Source organism: Pinus tabuliformis, chromosome 2_1 (assembly GCF_031772625.1).
Source record: "Pinus tabuliformis cultivar Carrire ecotype Pingquan chromosome 2_1, CPIR1, whole genome shotgun sequence".
NCBI lineage: Eukaryota > Viridiplantae > Streptophyta > Pinopsida > Pinales > Pinaceae > Pinus > Pinus tabuliformis.
The window spans coordinates 763,036,742-763,064,373 of record NC_142299.1 but is presented as its reverse complement, the minus strand read 5'-3'; the positions used below and the strand labels follow the sequence as shown (position 1 = coordinate 763,064,373).

At 40.8% G+C, this 27,632-nt stretch overlaps 1 protein-coding gene across 2 annotated transcripts in view; it reads left to right on the top strand.

The window, feature by feature from the left end:
- Nucleotides 1-27,632, top strand: part of ELP2 (elongator protein 2) — a 357,421-nt gene that overhangs the window by 68,239 nt on the left and 261,550 nt on the right. For both annotated transcript variants that reach the window (XM_089403264.1, XM_089403263.1), the window contains exons 2-3: nucleotides 11,504-11,662; nucleotides 12,002-12,089. In XM_089403264.1, the coding sequence (XP_089259390.1) occupies nucleotides 11,513-11,662; nucleotides 12,002-12,089 (238 nt within the window). In that variant the 5' untranslated portion in view covers nucleotides 11,504-11,512. The remainder of the gene's footprint in view (nucleotides 1-11,503; nucleotides 11,663-12,001; nucleotides 12,090-27,632) is intronic.

Sequence of the window (27,632 nt, the reverse complement as noted above, 5' to 3'; positions counted from 1 at the left end):
TCAGAGGAAAACCTAAAAGAAGACTATGGCTGTGGAGAATGGAGGATATCTCAAAGGGTTTCCACCCCTAAATCAAAAACTGATGTAGTGTGGACCATGTACTTTGATGGGGCATGCTCCAAGTTGGGTTTAGATGCAAGCATAATTTTGATGTCACTGTCCAAAGTGCACATCTTTTTCTCTTAAAGGTTGGAATTTGATTGCACAAACAACGTAGCAGAATATGAAGCCTTGACGTTGGGTTTTGATATAGCCTTAAGTAAAGGAATCCAACACTCAAAGGTCATAAGGAACTCTGATGTAATTGTATCTTAGGTCAAGGGATCTTTTAATGCCAAAAACAAAAAGCTGAAGAAGTATAAGAATCATGTATTATATATAATAGAATCATTTGAAACCTTTGGCATTAAAGCCGTCCCAAGAGAATAATTTTGTGTCTGACTCCCCATCAGTGGCCACATCCACATTACAGTCACTAAATGACAATATCACTGAACTAGGGTGTTATAATGGAATTCATTTTTAGGCTTGTAATGCCCGAAAATCAAGAACTTTGGACTTTCTTTGAGGATGACAAAGGGTGTTATAATGGAATTCATTTTTAGGCTTGTAATGCCCGACAATCAAGAACTTTGGACTTTCTTTGAGGATGACAAGGAAATACTGGGTTTTCTCCAAAATGATACAACCAGCCAAAATGACCCTAAAAATGTAGATAAAGGAATAACCACGGAGAAGGCATTTGATCCAAATGGTAGTAGTCGAGTCAAGGAGAAGGTAGAGGAATCACTTGACATTGTGGAAATCAACCTAGGTTTCGAGTCTTCTCCTCAAATGATCAAGATAGGAAAAGGGCTATCAAAGGATGAAAGAATCGAGCTAGAAACACTCCTAAGGGAATTTGAAAATGTTTTTGCTTGGTCATACCAAGATTTAAAAACATATAGCTCAGAAGTTATTCAACGCACCATTCCTCTTGAAGAAGGGGCTAAGCCTGTGAGACAAAAGTCGAGGAATATAAACCCTAAATTAGCCCCTTTGGTCAAAGAGGAGCTTCAAAATATGTTGGAAGCTAAGATCATTGCTCTTGTGAAGCACTCCTCATGGATATCTGCTAAAATTGGCAACTAGGGCCAAACTCCATGTGGGTCATCTTATTTATGGCCGCTGATATTTTTCTTGGATCCCTCTCATCGAGAGGTGTAGGCTTGATCTAAAGATCATCCGATTCCGATAAGTATTCATGAAGATATGAATTTATTTGTGTTATGGGACAATTCGTCAAGGTCGACCAACAACCAAATAACCCCCACATGTGCTCAACGTTTTAGTATAAAAGGAGGTGACTTGAGAGTCATTTGCACACACTTCACTCTTGATTTCTCTCTACTTGTTCTGGGTTTTAGTGGAAGAGAAATCTAGGAGGATGAAGCCCTAGACGCAGGAGGAAAGGAGGCTAAGCAAGCTGCCCTAGCTGCAGTCCTAAAGAGGATGATCTAGCCGCAGTCCAAGGGAGGAGACCCCTGCTTCTATACACTGCCCAACTTGACCTCTACGCTGCCTAAAGGAGAGACATAGCACGATGAAGAAGGCCTATTCACGCTGCCCAAATACGCAGGTATATCCTGCACTAGCCGCAGTAAGGAAGACAAGCCAGGGAGGGTTTGAAGGGTCATTTGTGAAGGCCGAGTGGTTGTTAGGAGGGCCGAGGTACCTTCCTTGAGGGCCGAGGTAGAGGAGGACTGTTTTGGGCTTGATGTGTGGGCCGTAAGCTACAACAAGGATGTGTGGTAGGCTGCAGAGCATACCACCACATCAAGGGATAATGTGGGCTGTTTTGGGGTCATGTTATGCCCTAATCTTCAGCGTGTAGGCAGAGGGCTCACACTAGGGTAGGTCACAAAGATTAAGGGCTGTTTGATGGCTGTTGCAGCGGTGTGAGGTGCCCTAACCAGTCACTATCACAACAACAATACAACATACTTGGTACAACAAGTAAATGGTGCAGCAATGGTTCATGGTGGAGCATGGTACATGGGACGACAAGTAAATGGTGCAACAATGGTTCATGGTGGAGCATGGTACATGGGACAAGAAGTAAATGGTGCAACAATGGTTCATGGTGGAGCATGGTACATGGGACAACAAATACATGGTGCAACAATCATGGTGCAACAATGGTACTTGGGACAGCATGGTACATGGGACAACAAGTACATGGCGCAACAATCATGGTGCAGTAATGGTACTTGGGATAGCATGGTACATGGGACAACAAGTACATGGTGCAACAATAATGGTGCAGTAATGGTACTTGGGACAACAATGATGCCTGGTGCAGCAAGTACATGGTGCAGCGATGGTTCATGGCTGACCAATGGTACATGGTGCAGCATTGGTACAACAATGGGAGCTGCAACAAGTACATGTTGTACAGTGCAGCATAGTGCACATAGGTGTAGCAATGCATAGCATAGCTCAACATAGTACAACAGTACAATGATGGGTACAGTCATGATTAGTGAAGCATGATGAGATGCAGCATAATGATGATGGGTGCAGCATGGTGCAACACAGTGAGGTGCAACATGATGATGAGGAGCAACACAATGATAGGTGCAGCATGGTGATGGAGTCACCTTAGAGAATCAGTTGAAGCAGCATGTCTTCAATTGAGTTCAGCTACCTCATGTATCATCTTCTTAGAGATGATCTATGCTCTTATTTAGATAAGTCAAAGTGTTGACTTCTGTTGTATATGTACTCTCTCTCTCTCTCTCTCTGTGCTGAACTATTGAAGAACATATAAGAAGAATTGATCAAGGGTTTCCCCACATTGGGGTTTGTCCCTGGCTAGTGCCACATCTTGTGTCCTCTTGTATTGGCTTGTCTTCTGCGATTTATGTTTATGTTCTATCTGCAATTTACTATTATGCTGATGTGATTGCTAATCTGGAAAAGATATTGAGCTAATTGTGAAAATTGAAATAAATTGCTCTAAGCATAGAACATACCTAAAATTAACAATATCTAATCTTGTAGTCAGTTAGAAAAAGACTAGAAATATCAGGATGTGTGTGGATTTCAGGGATCCTAATTGAGTATGCCTTAAGGACAATTATTCCTTACCAAATGTGGAAATTTTGTTACAATGAATTACTGGGTCTAAAATCATGTCTCTACTTAATGGGTTTTCAGGGTACAATTAGGTTCTTGCTTAGATGACACCATCCTCTCAATACAAGTGAGGAATCCATCCATCACCTCGGCATGAAATCTGAAACCACAGGAGTAAGAAAATGTGGGGTTGAGGTAGATCCTTGCAGCATGAATGGGGCAATGGAGGGTATTGTTCCAACGCTCATTAATCATTCTCCATAGCAATTGTTGTTTCTCAAACCCCTCATCGCCCTTATTTTCATAATAGGTACGAATTGTGAAAATTCCTAAACCCAGAATCCCTACTGGAACAAACTGATGTTATTTCTTCTACTTGTTAATCCATACAAGTTATTTATTGTGTTCTACGGTAAATATCGAACTAAATACAACTGTAACATTCACTATTTAAAATAATATGCCGAAACAAGAAACTTAACAGGAAAAGATACAACACAATGACACCGTTATTTTTGGACAAATGTCGTCGGAAAAACCCAATGCGGGAAAACTGATGCAATAGATCTGAGGGTTTTTATTATTAAGTAGAAGTTATTTATGAATACAAACTCTGGGTGCTTTGCTGGCAATCTAGTACAGAGAATATCACTCGGTAGAAGAAATTAGTGAGATTACTTCACTCTACACTGCAAGTCCTGACTCATTCGGCAGCTGAACCAACGTGTCCCTGGCTACCTCGGTGCTACCCCTACGCAGTCACTGTGTGGGCTTGCGTCACTGCCTTTGAGGCACTGCGTGGGCCTGCGTCACTGCCTTTGAGGCACTGCGTCACCTCTCTGTTGGATCGATTTGCTCTTAGGAGCTTCGACTTCAGCCCTCCCGGCTCAAAACGTCAAACCCCCAGCAAAATCTCGGACTTCTACTTGGAAGGCACTGCGCTGCTCTGCGTGAGCCCTTGGCTATGCGTCACCCTCATTGGGCATTGCGCTGCCTCCTTTGCGTCTTTCTCTGCCTCTTTGCTGCGTATTCTTGGCTCTGAAGAAGATACTCTAGCCAAAACTATCTCTGTCATTCTATGTGTGATCACCCCGAAATCACTGCTCTGCTCTCTGGCTCAGCAATTCGATCTGACTGATAAACTCTTAGTGTGTTTTCCAAATGACCCTCAAGCCTCCTTAAATAATCTTCTCGTTGACATTCAACGGCCCAAATTAGAAGCTAATCAATGGCTAAGATCATTTCTTCTTGATCCTTGTTTTCTTCTAGAAGTTACACCCACAGTTAGATTAATACCCATTAATTATTTTAATTTCCTAAGTTTAGACTTAGGGATCCATTAAAAATAATTAATTATTTTGATAAAACTGTCTCCGAATGGAATTTCCCAAAATGCTTTCTGGGTTCTTTGGAATACATGTGCCCAAGCATGCCTGCAAAATTTGAGACTTAGAGCACATTGACTCTACCAGAAATCAACACTCCCTCTTAGCAAGGAATGTGCTCTAGCAATGCCTCCCCCTGAAGCATCACCTTGACTTCATAACATCATCCTCTGCGTTGCTGATGTTTGACATGCTGTCCACCAACTATTGCGCTGCTGCTGCAACTGTACTGCTGCTGACACTGCCACTGTCAACACTGCATCCGTACTACAACTCCCTCTCAAGTGCTGCATCTGTGTTGTTGCTAGCACTGCCACTGCTAACACTTCATCTGCACTGCAACTGAAAAACATCCCAAAATATGAACAAGTGTTTAGCATAGACGCATCTCGATGCTGAAGATTTGACTGTTGCTAGTCCCATTCTATTCCTTTGAAGCCACTTCGTTGCTGCTGCTGCTGCTACTGTACTGTGCCTCCCTGAACTACTGCAACTCTGCACTACGTTGCTCAGACTTGGCGTTCTAGCCACTTCATATGTTGCTCCAACACTCCTCTGCACCAACTGATGCTGGGACATCCTACTACTTCTGATCTGGGCTCCTGTAGTAAGGAATTGATCCGAGAGGTGGGCTCCTCAAGGATGCTACCCATCTGTAGCTCGTTCGAACTACAACTCTAAATCAGCCCACCTCCCTCCTGGAGGTATCTCGGCTATCATGGCAAACTCCTCCTCCTCGATCTTCGCGGGTGGAGCCTTTGGATCGTGCTTCTCATCTATGTCCTTCCTGAGAGGACACTGAGTTGCGTAGTGACCCATTTCACCACACCTGAAGCATTTGATCTCCGAGACGTCCTTCTTCTGCCTTCGCTGCTCCTGCTGCCCCTTCGATGCAAGGGCTGCATTCTCTTCCTCCTCCTTGGGCTTCGACTTGTTGCTGCTGCTTCCGTCAAGCTTACACTTGACTAGATCTCTCTTCAACTCTTCTTGCTTGAGAGTTGCCCACATACTATCCCAGTCTGGCAAAGTTGCCCTGCCCAGGATGCTCTGGACAAAGACTTGCCACTCTTCTGAGATTGAATTTAGGGCCAGCCTCACCATCTCGGAACCTTGAGGTGTAGACCCCATAGCTGCTAACTCGTCTCGGGTCTCCTGAAGCTTCGTGATGAACAGATCAATCCGCTCCCCCTTCTGCGTCTGTGCAGATCTTAATTTCTACTCTAAGTACATCTTCTGCTGCTCGGAAGATCCTTGATACAATGTTTCCAAGGCATCTCACATCTCCTTAGCAGTCCCTCTGCTAGTGATGTGACATACCACGTGATCCTTTACTCCATCAAGGATCATCGTCTTGGCCTTCGCCATTTCTCCCTTGTACTTATTTAGTGGATCTGGATCTGCAGGCACAACCACCACGCTGTCGACATAGGCCTTGAGAAAATGCTCATCTAGAAGGCACCACATCCTTGCCTTCCAGATCACATAGTTGGATGCCCCATCCAAGCTGTCCTGATCTCTCAATCCATTGGCTGCCATTTTTGCCAAATAGAAAGTCAAATGACCTCCTCTCTCCTCTGCATAGTACTGGACTGGCCTACGCACTCCCTTTTGGAGCTTGTAGATTTGCCTCTTCGCTGCTAATCAGCTAGTGAGAATTCAAACTCCTTGGTTGGAAGTCCTCTGAGGAAGAATTCCCTCAACTGTGTCTCTCTCTTCCTTCTGACGTCTTTCTGCCCAGCAACTGCCTGCAGAAAACTGCATCCCACTAGGAAAACCACTTCGCTGAAGCTTTTGTTGCGCTGCTCCCTCTGCTGTTGACAAATCTCGATTTGGCAATCTTACCTCTCTGTCGACTCACTTAGAGAGAGATTTACTGTGAAAATCTTGCCCTCTTGGCTTGACTGCACAAACCCTCTGGGGATTCGAATTGCTGCCTTTGCAGGAATTTTGAACTCCCTTCTTCCTTCAGCGCTGGGTCTTCTGGCTCTGTTCTTCTTGCTTCACCTGCAGCTCTGATACCATGTGAAAATTCCTAAACCTGGAAACCCTACTGTAACAAATTGATGTTACTTGTCCTACTTGTTAATCCATACAAGTTATTCACTGTGTTCTACGGTGAATATCGAAGTAAATACAACTGCAACATTCACTATTTAAAATAATATGTCGAAACAAGAAACTGAACAGGAAAAGATACAACACAATGACACTGTTATTTTTGGACAAATGTCCCTGGAAAAACCCAATGCAGGAAAACCAGTGCAACAGATCTGAGGGTTTTTATTATTAAGCATAAGTTATTTTTGAATACAAACTTTGGATGCCTTGCTGGCAATCCAGTACAGAGAATATCACTTGGTAGAAGAAATTAGTGAGATTACCTCACTCTACACTGCAAGTCCTGGCTGATCCAGCAGCTGAACCAATGAGTCCCCAGCTACCTCTGCGCTGCCCCTACGCAGTCACTGCGTGGGCCTGCATCACTACTTCAAGGCACTACGTCACCTCTTTGCTGGGTCGATTTGCTCTTAGGAGCTTCGACTTTAGCCCTCCGGATTTAGAACATTAAACCCCCAACAAAATCTCGGACTTCTGCTTGGAAGGCACTGCGCTGCTCTACGTGAGCCCTTCCTGGCTCTGCGTCACCCTGACTGGGCACTACGTTGCCTCCTCTGCGTCTTTCTTTGCCTCTCTGCTGCGTATTCTTCGCTCCAGAGAAGATTCTCCAGCCAAAACTATCTTTGCCCCTCTTTGCGTGATCACCACGAAATCAATGCTCTGCTCTTTGGCTCAGCGATTTGATCTGACTGATCAACTCTCAGTGTGTTTACCAAATGACTCTCAAGCCTCTTTAAATAATCTTCTCGTTGACATTCAACGACCCATATTAGAAGCTAATCAATGGCTAAGATCATTTCTGTTTGATCCTCGTCTTCTTTTAGAAGTTACACCCACAGTTAGATTAATACCCATTTATTATTTTAATTTCCTAAGTTTAGACTTAGGGACCCATTAAAAATATTTAATTATTTTAATAAAACTCTCTCCGGGTGGAATTTCCCAAAACACTTTATGGGTTCTTTGGAAGACAAGTGCCCAAGCCTCTTTTCAAAATTTGAGACTTAGAGCACATCCGATCTACCAGAAATCAACACAAATGGCTTCTTTGGCGCTATCCACGACCTCATACTAGTAAGCCCATTGTGGGCTTGCCTCCATCAACCAACCGAAGAACCTTTACCAAAGGTTCGAAAATGGTAGAAACCTCTTTCATGATATGAAACTAGTCTGCATATGTCCTCTCCCTCTGGTTTGCGGCAAATAGATAAGGCACACCACTCTTATGAAAGAAACATTGTCTTCACATCCCACATAGAATTCAACAGAGACTGAAGAGATATCTAAATAGTGGCTAATTGTGTAATGGCTGGAGGCACAAACTCTTTGTTGTTGGTGAATCTTCTCATCAAGCTAAACACAGATGCATGATTATATATAAATTTTGTTATGCTCAAGGATGATTCAACAATGTCCTTCACAAAAGGAATCCTCCCTATATCTTCCAGCATCAAGTCAATACAATGCATAGCACAAGGTGTCCAAAACACGTTACGATAACTCTCCATAAGCAAACTACTAGTAGCAACATAATTTGTAGCGTTGTCTATTATGACTTGCACAACATTTTGTGGACCTACCTCTTGAATGAAGGTGTCCAACAACTCACATAATAAATGTGCATCTTTAATCTGTGCAAATGCATCAACAGATTTCATAAACATTGTCCCCTTGGGACAAGTAACCAAGAAGTTAAGAAGGGTCCTACCCTTCTGTTCAGTCCAACCATTTGACATCACAATTCATCTAGTGTGTTCCCATGATGCCCTAAACTCCTCCAATCTAATAGTGCAATCAACCTTTTCATTTTGAATAAGAGGCCCTCTCAACTCTGCAAAGGTAGGGGCTTTGTACCTCGAGCCAACAACATCACCATCAAACATAGCTTGGTAGAATGGATTGGTCTTGGTAATGTTGAAAGGAACATCACTCCATAGAAGAGACTTATTGACCATCTTGCCAACTTCCTCCTTTTCCATTTTTTTAAGTGTTGATTTGATCCCAGGTTGTGCACCAAGTGTGGTTCTAGGAAAGAAAAAGATGAGATAGCTAAGGGGTTGGGCCATGTGGATGTGGAAGTCGATACTGAAGAAGCACTCTCACTTAACCCCACTCCTCCCCTTACAATTTGACTTTTTACCGCTGCTTTGTTGTCTACGACATCATCATTATCTTGTAGTGATTTAATAGCCTTCCGAATGATAACTAGAGTTGCTTTTGGGAAAAGTTCAATATTTTGCTCTAGAATTTGCCCCAAATGGAATTTTAATCGGTTGATGCCCCCTAACATATGCTTGCCACACAACTTGCAAGTCAAATATTGTCCATTGACCCCCTGAGGTACAACATTGGGTTCACCATATTCCCACAAAGGGTCCAACTGCCTCGACATTTTGTTTGAACTTAGGGCACAAAAAAAATGGAAAAATTTCAAACGTACCCATCACATAAGAATCAAGATATATATTAAAAGATTAAAAAAATCAAATTGTGAATTTTAAATTTTAAATGCCTCTTCTTACTCACTGAAGTTAACGGTGAACACACTTAGATTCATTAAAGAAGGGCTTGAAAGTTTGAATTTTTGAAACATGTAAACAATCTACGGTAAAGAATAATAACTATAGGGACCATGCTGCCAGTGGCCCAGCTCTAGTGACAACAAATGAAGTTTGAAACATTTTGATTCAAAGGTACAACAAACTAAAATCGGAACTGATAGATGGATTTAAACCATTCGCGGATATAGGGTTGTGGGTTAGCATGACGGGTCTATCTTGATGGTTATTGGATACGTAACAGCCAGAAGGTTAATCTCAGTCAATCGCTCAACATATATATTTCAAAAATCAACAATAGTATGTACCGTTATAGAGAGAATCCCTACCTGCAAATCAACGGTCGCTGTCTCTCACAGTGAGCAGTGGAAAAAACTCTAAATCCATGCCACAAAACTGGTCAAATCTCCTCCTCCTTGGCAGTGACAAATCCTTTCTCCACATGGTCGAATCGTTAAGGATTGAGTGCAAAATGAGTTAAAAAATCAGATTTTCCCTAACTTATATGTGGTCTGGAAAAGACTCGATTTTTGGATCGAATCACGATAAAATTGCGGGTTTATCGATTAAATCACGATTTTTTTTAAGTTTGAAAAATTCTCTAAATGCTCGGCCGATAACATCGGTGAGTTGAAAAACTCATGATTTCCCAATTTTATGAGGATGTTATTGGGAGGTTTTCCACAGAAGACCCATGGTACAAGGAACCTCCTTCTCACAAATGGGAGGATTACACAGATGATGTTGTATGTATAGGTGAGGAGCGACAGCTATAGGGCCTTGTTGAGCTACCTCAAGTTACAGTGCAATAAACAGATCCTATACTTGCTAGCAATGATTCCTTGAAGGCCTTGTTGATGAAGGACCTAAGCAATGGTTATAATTATGAAGCAGCAGAAGACTTGCCTTGGACTCAACTATGTTGTTTTTTTTCTGTTTCATTTTTGGAAGTGCCATTTTAAATGTACTTGTTTTAAGACTCAAGAGTTATCAATCATAATGATCAAGTTTTTCGAATGATAATGATAGAGTTTTTCTAATCATTGTTCAATATTGAATGCCAATTGATGAACGCTTGAATGATTTGAATATGAATCATTGCTGATTTGTTGTTTACACAATTTTCAGTTATGTTTCTTACATTTTTATCTTTTTATATATATATAAATTACTATATGTGTATCACTGACATACCCATGTTCCCTTTTTCAAAAAGCGCCTCACCCATTCCTATAACCATACCCTTAACATGACCCTCCTCTACATTTTATTGGAGGTACCAGAATACAAGATGCTCCTTGCAAATGCACTTTATACTTATAGTATGCTTGAACTTTGCAATGCCGAATAGAGGAGTGTGGAAGCTGTTTACTTCCAGGTGGTTTCCTTGTGATGCCCTTACGAAAATCTCTTGTAGATTCTTTAACATTGATTTGAACATGATATCGTATACTTGTCTAGTGGCATGTACCAGAATATTGAAAGTACTTTTATTCTCACTATGCTATCAAACTACATCCTAGGTGGATGGTGCTTCTGGACAGGTTCACCATTATGCAAGGTAGTATCCTTAGTATATGATCTGAAGGATAGCAAATGGAAAGTCTGTTGTACTTGCTCCCAAAACACCTTTTCTAACAAATTCTTCCATATTACAACTATGATAAATGCAAGTTTTAAATGTGAAACATGCAAGTTTTAAGTCTAGATCATATTTGTATCCAAAAAGACAATTTGTTTCTGGAACAACTCCTGTTTGATGGCAATTTATTAGTCAGACAAGAGAAACCATCACATGCTTATCATAAATCTTCTTTCCAACCTGCACACTAAATAGTTATAAATGGCCTTTGGATTAAAAATATGACCGTGTTACAGTGCATGCCTTGTAAATTAGTTTATACAAGAGTGTTTACAGATGCTCTGTTGTTTTTGTTATTAAATGCCAGTATAATATGAAAATGACAATTGAAGTTTCTACATCTAAACCTGTCTAAGTAACAACTCCTGTTTGATGCCAACTTATTAGTCAGACAAGAGAAACCATTACATGCTTATCATAAATCCTCTTTGCAACCTGCACACTAAATAGTTATAAATGGCCTTCACATTAAAAATATGACCGTGTTACAGTGCATGCCTTGTAAATTAATTTGTACAAGAGTGTTTACAGATGCTCTGTTGTTTTTGTTGTTAAATGCCAGTATAATATGAAAATGACAATTGAAGTTTCTACGCCTAAACCTGTCTAAGTAACAGGTTTTACGATTGCTGGACGATAGGATTTGTGCTGTTGCTAATATCTTGTGTTTGTTGTGTGAGAAGAAAGAAGCCATGGATGAACTTAGCTCAATTAAAAGCATTGAAGTGGATAGAGAATTTATTGGAGCTGGGTGCAACAGAGTTGTTAATACAGTTGCCTGGGGTCCATCTGATTTGGTTGCTTTTGGTGCTCACAATGCTGTTACAATCTTTAATCCACAGGTGCTCCTTATCTAAATACTCTTCCCTCCTTTATGCATGGATTCTTTGTAAAATGTTAATATTAGCAAACTAGAAGATTTAAGATTCTTAACTCATTACAAGTCTCATACTGTGCTAATTCAGAGTTGCACGTATGACGAATCTGAATCAATTGGTAGGAAGCTCCAGTTTGTCATCCATTATTAATTTGAATTTTGAAATCAACGAGGATACCTGTTTTTGATAGTAAATGCTATATTGCTCATCTCTAGTGGACCTAAATCCTCAACAGATACTTTCTCCACTGTTTGGTGTGTTTAATAAGAGTCTGCTAACAGAAGTGGATGTTATATATTGCAGGCAGCCAAAATATTGACTACACTTCCTGGTCACAAAGAAGTTGTGAGCTGTGTGGAATGGCTTCCTCGGAGTAAGGATATATGTAAATGTGGGTATCTATCTCAACTATAGGCTTTCAAGGTTTTTGAACATTTTGTAATATAAGCCTATATATGGTTAGAGTGTCCATCCCCAAGTATATTTCAGTTTTCAAGGTGATCTATTTCTGAATTATGGAAATCATTATGTGTTGATGGTGACAACATCACATAGACTTGCATTTTTGGCTAATATGTGTTATATTATCATGCGACATGCATACCGTATGTTGTTTGAAACCCTAACCTGAAGGATCCTGGGACATAATGTTAATACACTTCTAAGGTAGATTAGCTTGAGAATAGGTTGGATTATTATATGTATCCATATATCCCTAGGATGGATGCTGTTGATGTGTCTTTATATTTCTATCAACATATAAGGATCCCCTTAATAGATGCATGTAGTAGTGCATACCCCAGAGTCCACATTACCCCCACAACAAATGTATACCCTTTTTTTTATGGGGCATTAGACTATTTTGATGTAAGTCGACCCTTGAATTTTCTGTATCGACCCTATTGTGGCGTTCTAAGCGCTTCCCATTTGGCTATTAATACTTGATGTACACTTTAGTGCTACTGACCTGTCTTTAGTCAGTACTGGACATTAATATATTTCTTTCTTTCTTTCTTCCTAGAATCCAAGATGAATGCTTTGGATTTGAATCACTTGGACCTTTCCAAAATCTTGCTGTAGCACCCATCAAGTTTTTGGCTCAGATTACTTCAACAAATCCTCACTAAAATGGAACATTTGCTTTTCCCCTTTGGTTCACAGTTTTGAAACTTGCTGGCATATTTCCTTCCTATGACCTAATCGCTTTCCTTTTATTAGGTGTTTGGCCTTTATTTCTCTCCAAACCCACCATTGTATGTTTGACGCTTAGTTCAGCTGTGAAAGGAGACAAGATGTCATTTTGATGAGGGGCAACAATAAGAAGGAAACAAGAAGTCTTTTGATCGATGGGAGTGTAGGTGGTATGGACACACAAGGTGAATAGGGAGAGCACATTGTCCAAAATTGATTGGATAGTGATGTCTTTGTGTGAGTTGTGGTTTGTTCAAATGCCATATTTACTAGAGCTTTGATTTCTAATTTGCACAAACCTAAGGAGGATTGGCTGCTCCCTTCCATCAATGGGGGATGTAATCGCTATGCAAATGGAGCTTGAGGTTGGTTGAAGTCAAACATGGAGTCAATGATTAATTTGATGCTGGGAGATGAGCCTTTGTGTATTGAGGGAGCTACCTCTTCCTAGGGAGTTTTAGGGGTTGTTTCGCCACATGGGGATACCTCACTAGAAATTGTGAATACGGATTTGGTGATGGGCGATGGAAAGTCCTTGTGTCTTTGAGAAGATGCTGTAGCCTATGATGGAGCTGCAAGGTGAGGGGAATGAATGTCCTTCACAACCTTCATTCAATAATGCCATTATGCTATCTTTGGATGTAGATATTTTTAGCTTCTTTGTTGATAATAAGGAATACTTTGAGTTTGAGAGGCACATGCATTTGGAGGCACAAGGAGTTATCTTGTTCTTTCTATGCTAAATGTTAGATGAGGAAGTCTTTAACCATTGGAGCCTTTTGAATTGGGAGGCTTAGGGGATTTTCTTGAACTCTTCTTAGTGTTTGGGTTTATGTTGTTTAACTTTGATGTTGCATCTTGCCATGTATTATAGTTTGGAACATGGAATGTTCTTGGATCTCTTGCTTATGTAAGTCTAGGAGGGTGGATTTCAACCAATATGCTCATGGTTAGGCACACTACCCACTTTGGTTGGAATTTTTGGGTATGCTCGTTGACATGTGCCCTTTTGTCGACCTAGTTGTTCGTAGGTTTGGTAAGGTTTTTATTCTAGACGATTGATGTAACTCAATTTGTTTGAATCTAAGGATATGCGTGGAGGTGGATCTAAAGCAGAACTTCCTTGCTTCATTTTTGTGTGCACTATTTGTGAAAATTCCTTAAACCCGAGAATTCCTACTGTAACACTGATGATATTTCTTCTACTTGTTAGATTTACATGAACAAGTTATTTGCAGTTTCCTACGACAAACATCAAAGTACACACACTGTAGCCTACACCATTTAAATAATATGCCGAAACAAGAAACTGAACAATAGAGAAAGATACACACAAATGAGTCAATGACACAGTTGTTTTTGGACAAACGTCCCCAAAAAAACCCAATGCGGGAAAGCCGGTGCAACAGATCTGAGGGTTTTATTATTAAGCTGAAGTATTTCTGAATACAACTATTGGATGCCTTCCTGGCAATCCAGTTACAGAGAATATCACTTGGCAGAAGAAATTAGTGAGATTACCTCACTCTACACTGCAAGTCCTGGTTGATCTAGCAGTTGAAGCAACGAGTTCCCCGTCTACTTTTGCGCTGCCCTTGCTGGGCTTGCGTCAGCCCGTAAGGCCCCTCGTCACCTCTGTTGGAGATCGATTTGCTTCTCAAGAGCTGATTCCAGCCCTCCCGGCTCAGAAACGTCAGCCTCCTAGCAAATCTCGGACTTTTTCTTGGAGACTCTGCACTGCTATGCATGGGGCTTGTGTGAGCCCTTCCTGGCTTTGCGTCAACCTCTCTGTCCCCTGCGCTGCCTCCTCTGTGTGTCTCTCTGCCTCTTTGCTGAGTATCCTTGGCTCTGGAGAAGATCCTCCAGCCAAAACTCCCTCTGCCCCTCACTACATGATCACTACAAATCACTGCGCTGCCTCTAGCTTCAACAATTCGATCTGACTGATCAACTCTCTGTGTGTCTTCCAAATGACCCTCAAGCTTCCTTAAATAATCTTCTCGTTGACATTCAATGGCCCAGATTAGAAGCTAATCAATGGCTAAGATCATTTCTGCTTGATCCTCGTCTTCTTCTAGAAGTTACACCCACAGTTAGATTAATACCCATTAATTATTTTAATTTCCTAAGTTTAGACTTAGGGTCCCATTAAAAATAATTAATTATTTTAATAAAACTGTTTCCGGGTGGAATTTCCCAAAACGCTTTCTGGGTTCTTTGGAATACATGTGCCCAAGCCTCCCTACAAAATTTGAGACTTAGAGCACATCCGATGCTACCAGAAATCAACACTATTGATGGAGTGAGACAACAAAAAGTTTGGTATGTTAATCTTTTGAATGCATGCTTTGCATGTTAGTTGTAGGGATACCTTTTAGGGATCACCCTCTTTATAGTTCCAAGCCAAGTGAGGCTACATATGAGGGAGGTGTTGTGCCCCCCTCTTCTTCTTAGGGTATTAGACTATCAGTAAAGGTGGTACTTCTATGACTTTGATAGAGGGCATTGGGAGTGGTGGCCCTTTAGTTGTTATTTGTCTATGAGTAGTTGGTACTTCATTTGGTGGTATATGTACAAGTTTGACAAAGGTCCCTAGTGGCCCAGTGGTGCAACTTGAGAATGGGTTAGTAGTTCTTCATTGTTGGTTGGATATAGCTGGCATAATCAAGACATTAACCTTAAGGTAGGATGGCGGGTGAAGTCTAATAAGTGAAAGGAGGCTTCATCCCTCACTCATGTAGACAAGTAAACAGGGACTTGACCTTTGGGCCATGGGTGAAGTCTTCAAGGATGCAATGTTACACTCTTCATTGATGCACTCCCGCCTTGGAGGGGTTTGAGATGGATAACTAGTGCAATGTTTAGGACTTCACCTTCCTTTACTATTCTGGAATATGTGAAGGATGATGATCCCTAGTCATAAGAAAATTATTTTTGGTGTTTTGCAAGATTCCAACCAGATGTGATTACCTTGTAGGAGGTCAAACCCTCTAGCTCTGTGTTTTGGAATTAGATGAGCTATTATCGAAATGTCCCTTTTTAGGCATCAAATCATTGTCGTGGGAGTGGGTGTGTGGTGATCACCTTATCTTCCTATTTGTGATGCGTCATAGTTCAAATTTCAATTATTGAAGTGTGCTGGTCACACTTTTGGTTTACAAATGCTTGTTAGGATTTGTGTTGCCTATGGTCCTAACGTCTATTTGAAGTATGGCCATCTTTGGGACTCGATGGATTCTTCACTTTTGGTTGTGGGTTGGATTGTCAGAGGTGATTTTAACATGGTTGAATGGGAGGGTGATTGAGGTGGTGTCATCGGTATTGTAATTAGTGGATCATGAAGCAGGCCTACGCTCGTTGCAAGGTCACTCTTTAGGGGTTTGACTAGGGTGGTTGGTTCACTTGGACCAATTCAGATAGGGTCAGGTTATGGTGTAGGCTGGTTGGATGGGTTTTATGGCATAAGGGAGGAGATTTCATTTTTAGGCAAGCTTTGGATATTGGATGGATGTTATGGGCTTTGAGCATTTTCCTAATCTAATCATGATCTTGGTGGGTGATATGATTGGCTCAACACCTTTAACATCATTCAAGTTGAATGTGTCTCATTTGGAGTAAGGGGATTTCTATGCATTGTTTTAGATGATCTAGAAGTACTCCCATAGGGCAATGAGAGAATAGGGTTGGATTCTTTGGTGGGAGTCTATTGTACATTGTGCCATCAAGTTTTTGAGAGGGTGGGGTTGGATAATGGCTTGTGAAAACGAGTTGTGGGAGGTGCAACTTAGACTTGGGGAGGTTCCACATCTTACTTGAAGAGGATCTTCATAATGTGATCCTTCAAGAGGGTGTTGCATGGTTGGAGATGGTAGTTTGTAAAGGTGAGGATTATATTGCAAGGGGTGCCCATATTTGTTCCAAATTGTAGTGGATTCAAGAAGGGGTCAAAGGATCCAAATTCTATTTTGACTAACTTAAAACAAATGTGGCTTTGGGTAGGGTTCTTGGTTCACATAGGGTGACATTACATTGTCATGTTCATGAGAGGGTGGGGCTAGATGATGGCTCATAAACAAAGAAAGGAGTTATGGAAGGTATGGCGTAGATTTTAGAAGGTTCACATCTTCTTTGAAGAGGATCTTCATAATTTGACCCTTAAAGAGGATGTTGCATGGTTGGAGATGGTAGTTTGTAAAGGAGAGGGCTATATTGTTAGGGCTGCCCATCTCTGTTCCTGATTGTAGTGGATGAAGGTTCAAAATTCTATTTTGACTACTTGAAAATAAAAGTGACTATTGACAAGGTTATTGTTTTGTGCAGGAAGGGTGGATCTCTTGCAGAGGACCCTACAAAAGTCAAAGATATGTTTGGGCTTCATTTTTAGAATATTTTTTCTCTATATACTTTTATGGATCACATAGTGGTTGCTAGGAATGCTTGTCGTTAGGTTGTTCCAGGCAAGTTCTTTTGTGGTGATCAGGATAGGTTGGATAGAGGAGTTTTTTGCAACTCTCACTTACATGCATAATGGAAGGTCCTTCGCCATGGATGGCTTTCCTTGTGAGTTCTACCAACCTAGATCCATTTTAACTCGGGATCTACCAAGCGCCAAAAGTGATCAAATCTCTTGAGCTGCAAACCTCTTTTAGAGTGAAAAGAGATTTGATCCTCTTTGCGCTTGGTAGATTCAAAGTTTAGATGGATCTAGGTTGGTATACTTTTATATGCACCAACACAATCTTTGTTAACAAATACACTCTTTCCTACACAAATCACACAGATTATGAAAAGTTTAAAGAGTTCTTCCACCTTAGTTGGTCATCCATTTCCGCCTTAAAATATAAGACGAGGACTTTTTAAACCTCGAAAAAGGAAACATAGGTGTGGGCCTAAAATCCCATTTTTCCATTTCACTTGCCTCGATGAACCATAGGTTTCCAACACTATTGACATATGCATTTTTGGCACGTGTTATTTTCGATGACATGTCATGTCCTTATTGGTTTATCAATTCGCATGACGAGTCAAGAATCCTTCGCTCTCTTCTCTGCCTGTAGTTTAAGTCTCTAGGACTGATTATTCTTTGTCTTCGTAGTTTCTTCTCACCTGTTCGATACACAAATCGACTGTTTCTGTAATATATATAATAAAATCCGTCATCTTGTGCCAGTAAGAGCCAAATCCAAATGGTACTGAATTGATATTAATGAAATCAGGTTTAGGATTTACAAATCAGGCTTTGAAGGTGCAAGCTTTGTATTCGTGAAATCCTTCAATTCCTTTTTTCATGGCTTTCTTAAACCACGAACTTGCATTACATTGAATAAATTGTTTAAACAGTCCCGATCGATCCAAAATTTGTAAATCAGGTTTTTGTATTAGGGTCTGGAATCCTCATCTTTGATTCTAAAAAGCCTTTTGTTGGTATCTTTCGGCATTGTAATTTTTTGCTTTGCATTAGTGGTTTAAAACAATTTTGGATTGGTCCAAATCGGGTTTTGTAGATTGTTGTCGCCTAAGATGCACACCTCAATGTGGGCAAAGTCCTCAATCCCACCATGTGTGGTCTTTAAGGCACAACACTCAGAAAAGTGGCTATCACCTATTCCCAACTCTCTTCATTTAGACTCTCTCCTAGATAAGTTAAGGACGTAGTCCCTAACGATAAAACTAAAGGAAAAACTTGTTAAGGATAACAAGTTCTAGGAGATAAGAGGCAAGGCAATCACCATTCAATAAAACTTGAATATGGATTTAAAGATTAATTAGCAAGTATACATGTTTATGAGCAATGTGGATATCAAAAGATAGATTCAATTAAATCAATATGACATCCAACAAGAAAAAATGTGAGAGACAAGTGCCTTTTCAATAATGCTCAAATAAAGTTACAATACTTGCAAAATAAGAAAATGGTGCCTCAAGTTTCAAGATTGGCAATGGTGCAAGACAAGTGTTAGTACAAGAGATCAAGTACAAAATTGAGATATGAGCGATGGAAAGACTTGCAAGATAAATGAAACTTATACTTGTAATTTAAAAAAATGCTAAATAAAATGCTCAATAAGATAGAGTTGATATCAATGAAAAATGAGCAAGTAACTGAAATGACAAGTACAAGAGCAATACAATGTAATACTTGCAAGTAAAATGAAATGATCACAATTCAACTTGTACAATGAACAAATGCAAGATGAGACAATGTTATGTGAGTGTGTGAGACAAAGTGGTCTTGGTAGATTTTAATCATATGCCTAATCTTTGGTGAGACTTCCCCTCAATTTCTAAAAACTTGGTAAGGATTGAGGTGAATTGGAAGAAGGCAAGGACGAGGAGGCACTTAGTCCATCATTAACGATACCCGCCTAGACTCCAAGACAACCCACATGCCTTCATTTCTACAAGGGCTCGGCCACAAGAGAACTACAAGGTCACGTGTTTTAACCTTTTCTCCAAACTCAAATTTATCAAATTGAATGAAAATTAGGGAAGTATCATAAAATTTCTATCAACCAAGCTTATGCTTGGAGGTAAATCCTAAAGAATGCAAAACTAGATTTGGATCTAAAATGCAAATTAGATATGAAAGTTAATACAATGCTTCAATGAGATACAATTAGAACAAGATGCTTCAAAAAGTGAAATGTCTTAAGATTTATCAATATACCAATCCACTTATGATCAAGATTATGATAACCACTTTGAGCACAAAATTATAATGAGATTAGCTTATAACAATGATCAATGAAGCAAGTAAAAATTACTCAATGAAACAATGGAAATTGGATCTATGACAAGATAGAACAATTTCAATGGAAATATCAATTAGCAAATTAGATCTAATTATTGAAATGCAAATTAAATTAAATAGCTAGTGAAACCACCATATAGTTAGATCAAGGTAAAATATAAGTGATTCAAAAGCTATTAGCAAATGATTTGAGATCCAAATCTAACAATTAGATGCTATGAACTAATAAGTGCAAAATGAACAAGTTAATAATGAGATCTAATTACTAAGTTAACAAGTTAGTGATCAAATAAAGACCCCCCTACCCAAATAGGAGGTGGGATACCATGGGAATAAATCTCAAGCTCCCCTACGAAAACTTCTTTTATTTAAATTACAAAGATAACCCTCTTAGACAAGACAGATGGTTTTAAATTTTTTTAAGGTTGGTTTAGAAATGCAATAGAACTTTAAGACCCCTTCCTTAAATGAGGAATAGTAATAATTTATAAATGAATAATTCCTCAAAAAAATAATTCGATTCCTCCAAGAAATTTTGCTTTCCCTTCCAAAGTATATTTCATTCCAATGTCCAAGGGAATGGAAATTACACGAAGGGGTATAATGGAAAAAACCCTTTAATGCTTACGCATAAGAGATGGAAACCTCCTCAATTAAAACTTTGATCTATCAAGCTCCCAAAATTAGGTTTTCAGATTCCCAAAATACTTGCTCTCCTCAAAATAGTTCTGCTCAAAAAATTTGACGTCGAAGAGAAGAGGAATAGCCTCTAATGCCTGTGACCAAGGAGAAGATAGCCCCAAAAATATAAGCGGCTTTCAAAAAAATAAATCTGAATTTTATCCCCAAAAAAAATAATTTCTCAAAACGCTTGAAGGGCTTTTTGCTTAAGATAAAATGAGAGCCTCTTATGCTTTGTGGCTAGGAAAAGAGGCTTAAAATGAAAGCAACTTGCCAAATTTTTTTTTTTCCAATTTTGCCCTAAGAGTGCAAATGGCCTCCTGAAAAATATCGATCCAAATTTTCCAAGCTTTCAAATTACAGGTTTCTGCAAAATTGAGCTTGAAATGACATTTAAACCCTAGCCGTCTAGGATTGAGGAATAGATCTACGAAATAGAGAGGGTTTTATCCACGAGCAAGGTGGATAATTGATAATTTCCCTTGTGTTGATTTGGGGTAGCATCGGATGTGCTCTAGCCACGAAATTCGGTGGAGAGGTTGGGGCGCATGCGATCTCCAATACCCAAAAAGGGTTTGGGCAGATTCTAAACAGATTAGGAGATATTAAAATAATTAATATTTTTAATGGAATCCCTAAGTAAACTTAGGGAAAATAAAATATTAATATGTATTAATATGAATCTGTGTTAGAGTGGTCCAAAAGACATGGATCAAGCCAGATCTAATCTTAGCCATTGATTAGGGACTTAATCTCGGCCGTTGAGATGTCAACAGGAAAAGTATAAGAGGAGGCTTGAGGGTCACTTGGAGAACACACTAGATTGTCAGTCATTCTATTCTCTAGAGCGGGGTTTGCTAAGAGAGATAGAATCAGTGATCGGGAGAGCAACTGATTGGCATTGAGTACATAGAAACAGAGAAGGCAAAGATTGTGCTGGGAGAGCAGCACAGTAGCCAAGGAGGGTGACGCATAGTTAGCAAGGGCTCACGCAGGGCCACGTAGAGGCAGCCAAGTACTGTGCAGAGCACCAGAGGGGCCAGCGTAGCTGATGCAGAGGCTCCCAGAGCTGATGTAGGGCCTCCTGGGGATGACGCAGGCCAAGAAAGGTTGATGTAGGGCCAGCGTGAGACAGAGAGGCGCTGACGCAGTCCAGATTGGGCAGACGCTAGGGTTGCAGAGCAGTTTTGTGCTGAGGAGCTGCCAGAAGGATTTTCCGGGGTTTTAGCCAGGAGATTTCTCTCAAACTGTGAGGTATTGCTGCTAAGGAAATTCTCTATTGGGTAGGCTAGTTTCGGCACCCATATTGTACTCTGATATTGCTTAATAAGAAAACCTTTAGATCGCTGCATTGGTTTTCCCGCATTGGGTTTTTTCGGGGACATTGGTCCAAAAATAATGGTGTCATGTGGTGTGTTTGTTCTTGTTTCTTTTAGTTGCTGATCTGTAATATGTTGAGCATGCACTGGTGTTTATTTTCAGTGTTTAATTTGTAAATAACTTGTTAAAGAAAAATAACAAGTAGGTAGGAATAAATAAGAAAAAGTGCATGAAGGGTTTCTAAACTAAGTAAACTTAGAAACTTCAACATGGTATTAGAGCGTGATTGCAGATCACAGGAGGACTAAAAGACATCAGCCGAGCAGAGCAATAGCAACAGAAAACAACTGTCCCGAGGTTAACCAAAGTTGTTTCTGGCAGCATAGAAGCCAACAAAGTGTGACGCAAAGCCAACCAGAGCCACGCAGAAGAAGCCGGGAACTGCGCAAAGCCTCAGAGAGGCCAGCGTTGCTGACGCAAAGGGCTAGAGGGCTGACGCAGGGCATCCCAGGGCTGACGCAGACCCATCCAGGGTGACACAGAGCCAGCGTGAGGCAGAGAGGGGCTGACGTAGTTCACAGAGAGGCAGTTGCTGGGGTCTAGAAGGCTGCAGGAATATTGCAGAGTGGAGCTGGTGAGGTACTGTAGTCAGAACAGTACCTGACAAAGCAGGGCTAGAGGAGTTGTTACCGAGGGTTTCTAGCCGAGGAACCTGGATCAGAAGTGCAGCTGCACAAGTCGATTAGAGTAGGGGGCATCTCGACAAGCGGCAGAAGGATTTCCAGGAGGGAAATCAAGACTCAGAGGGAGTCTAGAAGAGAACTTCCAGATGGGAAGTAGAGACTCAGAGGAGTCGAATAGAGAACTTCCAGGAGGGAAGTAGAGGAGCGTCATGGCACTACACGGGGTAAGAGACCAGGATAGACTGGACGGAGCATCGAACTTCGCAGTCTGGAAGGCTAGAATCTTATTAGTACTTGACAGGAATCGTGTCAAAAACTTCGCCTTGAAGGTTATAACTATCTCAGTCGACCCCAATGATAACGACAAGTACGAAGAGGTGATGGTGAGGGCCAAGTGCATTATCCTTGATGGGGTCAAGGATCATGTGGTACCACATATAGCCGAGAAGGAAACGATAGTTGAGATGTGGGAGGCTCTCAAGAACCTGTACCAACATACTTCTGTGCAGAGAAAAATGCTACTCGAGAACTAGATGAGGTCGTATCAGATGAAGAAGGGTCAATTGATTGACACCTTCCTCGGAGGACTAAATGAGATCCGAGACCAGTTGACTGCTATAGGAGCGACACCAGATCAGAAGCTTATGGTGAGGACAACCGTGAATGCTGTCTCAGAAGATTGGGAAGTGTTTGTCCAGAGTATCCTGGCCAGAGGGACTCTCCCACCTTGGGACGCGATGTGGGCAGCTCTTCGCCAGGGAGAGATCAGATGGCAACTGAAGACAGGTAGCAGCAGCCAAGGGATCAAGGTCAAGCAAGAGGAGGAGGATGCGGCCCTAGCAATTGAGGGAAAGCAGGAGAAGCGGAAGAAGAAAGATCTCTCCAAGATCAAGTGCTTCCACTGTGGGGAGATGGGTCATTATGCGACCCAGTGCCCAAGGAAGAAGAGTAAGGGAGAGTCTTCCAAGACTAAGGTAGCGTCAGCACGGGTAGAGAAGGAAGTTTTGACAGACAATGACTGTGCCATGAGTGCACACGCGCCACTTGAGAAGAAGTGGGGAGACATCGAGCTGTAGTCAGGGGGACTACAGGCGATGAGGGGCAGGATCCTTGAGGTACCCAGCCTCTTGGATTAGACCTTGCTACGGGAGCCCTGAAGAGGAGTAGTAGGACTGGCTGATGTGGGTAGAGACAGATGCGGATGGAGCGACAGAGAGAGCTACAATGCAGGGGTCCCGAGACAGCGCAGGGCTAGTAGGCTACAACAGTGCGAGAGGCACAGGAGTGTTGCACTAGTGCAGGAAGGCACAAAGAGGTGTGCAATGGTGCAAGATGCAGGGAGTTGTTGCAACAGCGCAGAGGTTAGAGAGAGGGAGCACTTGTCAGCAACAGAGGGAGCTTCAGCATTAGTGGGTGTTTCTAGCCCAACAGGGAGGTCAGTTGGGAGATCAGTTACTTACTTCTCAGTAACTGAGTTGTAGTGCAATAGTGGGTAGCACGATTCAGCATGATGAGAGGAGGTGCAATGCAGATGCAGTGTTGGGAGAAAGGACCAGCAACAACACGGATGCAGAGGGAGTTGTCGTATAGATGCAGCAGTGGTAGTGGCAGAACCATGGGCAGCAGTACAGGAGGCAGCAGTGCAGAGGATGTTGGGCAGGAAGGCCTAGCATCAGCATAGGTACCGATGCTGGATGATCAGAGTAATACTCAGTGAGGAGTATTGCTAGAGCACAGTCCTCACTAAGAGGGAGTGTTGATTTGGGGTAGCATCGGATGTGCTCTAGCCACGAAATTTGGTGGAGAGGTTGGGGCACGTGAGATCTCCAATACCTAGGAAGGGTTTGGGCAGATTCTAAATAGATCAGGAGATATTAAAATAATTAATATTTTTAATGGAGTCCCTAAGTCTAAACTTAGGGAAAATAAAATATTAATGCGTATTAATATGAATCTGTGTTAGAGTGGTCCAAAAGACATGGATCAAGCCAAATCTAATCTTAGCCGTTGATTAGGGACTTAATCTCGGCCGTTGAGATGTCAACAGGAAAATTATAAGAGGAGGCTTAAGGGTCACTTGGAGAACACACCAGATGGTCAGTCATTCTATTCTCTAGAGCGGGTTTGCTAAGAGAGATAGAATCAATGATCGGGAGAGCAGCTGAGGGGCATTGAGTACAGAGAAATAGAGAAGGCAGAGATTGTGCCGGGAGAGCAGCGCACCAGCCAAGGAGGGTGACAGAGATCTAGCAAGGGCTCACGCAGAGGCAGCCAAGTGCTGTGCAGAGCACCAGAGGGGCCAGCGCAGTTGACGCAGAGGCTCCCAGAGCTGATGCAGAGGCTCCTAGAGCTGACGCAGGGCCTCTTGGGGTTGACGCATGCCAAGAAAGGCTGACACAGGGCCAACGTGTGTTACAGAGGGGTTGACGTAGTGCAGATTGGGTAGACGTTGGAGTTGCAGAGTAGTTTTATGCTGAGGAGCTGCCGGAAGGATTTTCCGGGGTTTCAGCCAGGAGATTTCTCTCAAATTGTGAGGTATAGCTGTTAAGGAAATTCTCTGTTGGGTAGGCCAGTTTCGGCACCTAGATTGTACTATGATATTGCTTAATAAGAAAACCCTCAGATACCTGCACCGGTTTTCTGCATTGGGTTTTTCTGGGGACATTGGTCCAAAAATAATGGTGTCATGTGGTGTGTTTGTTCTTGTTTCTTTTAGTTGCTGATCTGTAATATGTTGAGTATGCACTGGTGTTTATTTTCAGTATATACTTTGTAAATAACTTGTTAAAGAAAAATAACAAGTAGGTAGGAATAAATCAGAAAAAGTGCATGAAGGGTTTCTAAACTAAGTAAACTTAGAAACTTCAACACCTTGATCTTGAAATAATCCACTTGCATTTTTTTTATGAAGAAATTCCAAGAATAAACACTCTTCAGCTAGATCTGTGAGAAAATAAAGAGAAAAACCAAGAAATATATACAAGAGAAATAAAATTTATATACAAGGGTTTAGAAAATTATTTACAAAATTTACAAGTGCTAATCCAAAGGGTATGAGGATACCTCCGCCCTTTAGAGAGCAAAATAAGCTCTTAAAATAGCAGATTTATTCAATTAAAGCATAGTAAACGAGATAGAGAGATTTAGATAAATAATATTCACAAGCAATGGCTATCAAACCCCTGCAAAAATTTCATTAGATAAGCCTTCAAAAGCAATCAAAGTAGGCTCTTCTGCTTCTATTACTTGGGAGTTGGTTGGTTCAACCGAAAACGTCCCCAAACGCCCAAGATCTAAATCACAATAATGGATCTCTACACACTCAAGATAAAATTCACAAGGAGATATATATCTCAATGAAATAGAGGCCTAGGGGTTCAACCAAAAACGCACTAGCGTTGCTAATTCTAAAGTGTTTCTTTAACTCAAATACTAATGCAAGATACATATACCTGTACAAATAGTAGATCCACAAATTGGCAAATGAAATAACAATTTTTTAATTATAACTAGTAGAGCATTAAAAACAAAATTCAGAATTTTTTTACCTTAGAAATCGGAAGAGGAACACCACCATGAATTAGCCCCCAAGACTTTCTTTCTTAATAAAAAAATATATCTAGTACAAGATTGTGGCAGAGCTTCAATAAGCAAGAGCTTGATTTGATAATGATACAATGAGGAGCTTAGAGCTTCCTTAAATAGAAAAAATGAGAGATCTAGATCCCTCTCCAAGTGAAAACGGCTAGGTCCCAAGAGTTGCTCATCTTTGACTTGATTCCACAAGAAAAACGGCTAGATCCTTCCAAAAATTCATGTCCCTTGATTGCTGCTTGCGTAGATCTCTAAGAGGAAATTCGATTTGCCTTGAAGATTGAGCTGGATGGACCAAAATTTTGATGTTGGACCACAAAAATATTTTCTCAGATTTTTGCCTCGAAAATCCCTCATTCAAAATAACCTCCATGGACCATTCCTTTAAAAATCAATTTTTGCTGGGTCATGGCCTTTTGCCTGGACCATTGAATTTTTCCTCGGACTGCCGCCTTTTGGAAAATGGTATTCCAACAAAATTTTGACTTGATTTAATATTTGGGAATTTCCATCTTATTTTTTATAATTTTCACTTGGAGAATTTTTATTTTTCTCATTTTAATTTTTTGGCTAATTATTTGCCATTTTTTGCCAAAAATTAGAAAAATGGGTAAATGAGGGGTAAAGACATATTTTTCTACCCTCAAAGTGTGTCTAGATAGAAAGTTGAGGTGTGGAGGTCCCTTTTTGAGTACTCATACCCCTTACAACTTCTATAGACAACACTTTTTACATATTACATGAAATATTACATAAAAATCCCATTCAACGGGGGAAATTTGACAACAATAAAAACTGAACCCTAGACATAACCAAATTCTGCGAAACTTTAGACATGATCGAGTATGGTAATATACATTGATTTTATACACTAGGACTCACCTAAGACCTCACCATCAAGCTAAGGAAAAACACTCTCTAGAGTGAAAATTCTCTAGCAAAATTCTAAGCTACCTAAGTGTTACATGACTCAATTTTCAATATACTAGAATGTTTTTTACATCAGCCCCACAGGGCTGCAAAATTTGGAATACATGGTGCTGGCAATTTGCTGCAAGATGATAATGAATTTCTGGAATTCTGAATGTTCTGACCATGATGGAATTCTCAAAAATATACTCTGCTCATGGGTAGTTGACTAATCCTCAAATGTACATTTGAGTAGTCAACACAGATCAAACTTCAGGTCCTGAGCTTACTCAATCTTTGCAGATGGGGTCTGGCATGCGAATTTGATAGATTGTATGTTGTATATTTATTTATACATTAACTTTTGATTTGTTGAAGCCGACATTTAATCATGTTTAGTTTTTGTTCTTTTCTTTTCTCTGTATATATTTTTCTATGTGTATCTCCACCATACGTAATGTGTAATGGAGCCGATATTTATTAAATATTGACATACATTACACTACGTCTACACATCTCCCCCATACTGGGCCATAGAGTGCCTCTTGGTGCAACAAGGCCACATGGGACATAGTGATGATTTTTGTTGTTGGTGGTTGAAGTCTTCTCTTCCAATATGCTTTCTAAATCACTCAATCTAGACTTGATTAAGCTCATTGCCAAGAATGCATTTCTTGATGCCTCTATCAGTGTCTGGGTATTCTTGCATTTCTGCCTTCTCTCAGATAACAAGAAGTTATAATTCAAGTGCTTGCATTGATGCCACATACATCAAATTAACTGCATTAAGTTATTGGCTAGATAG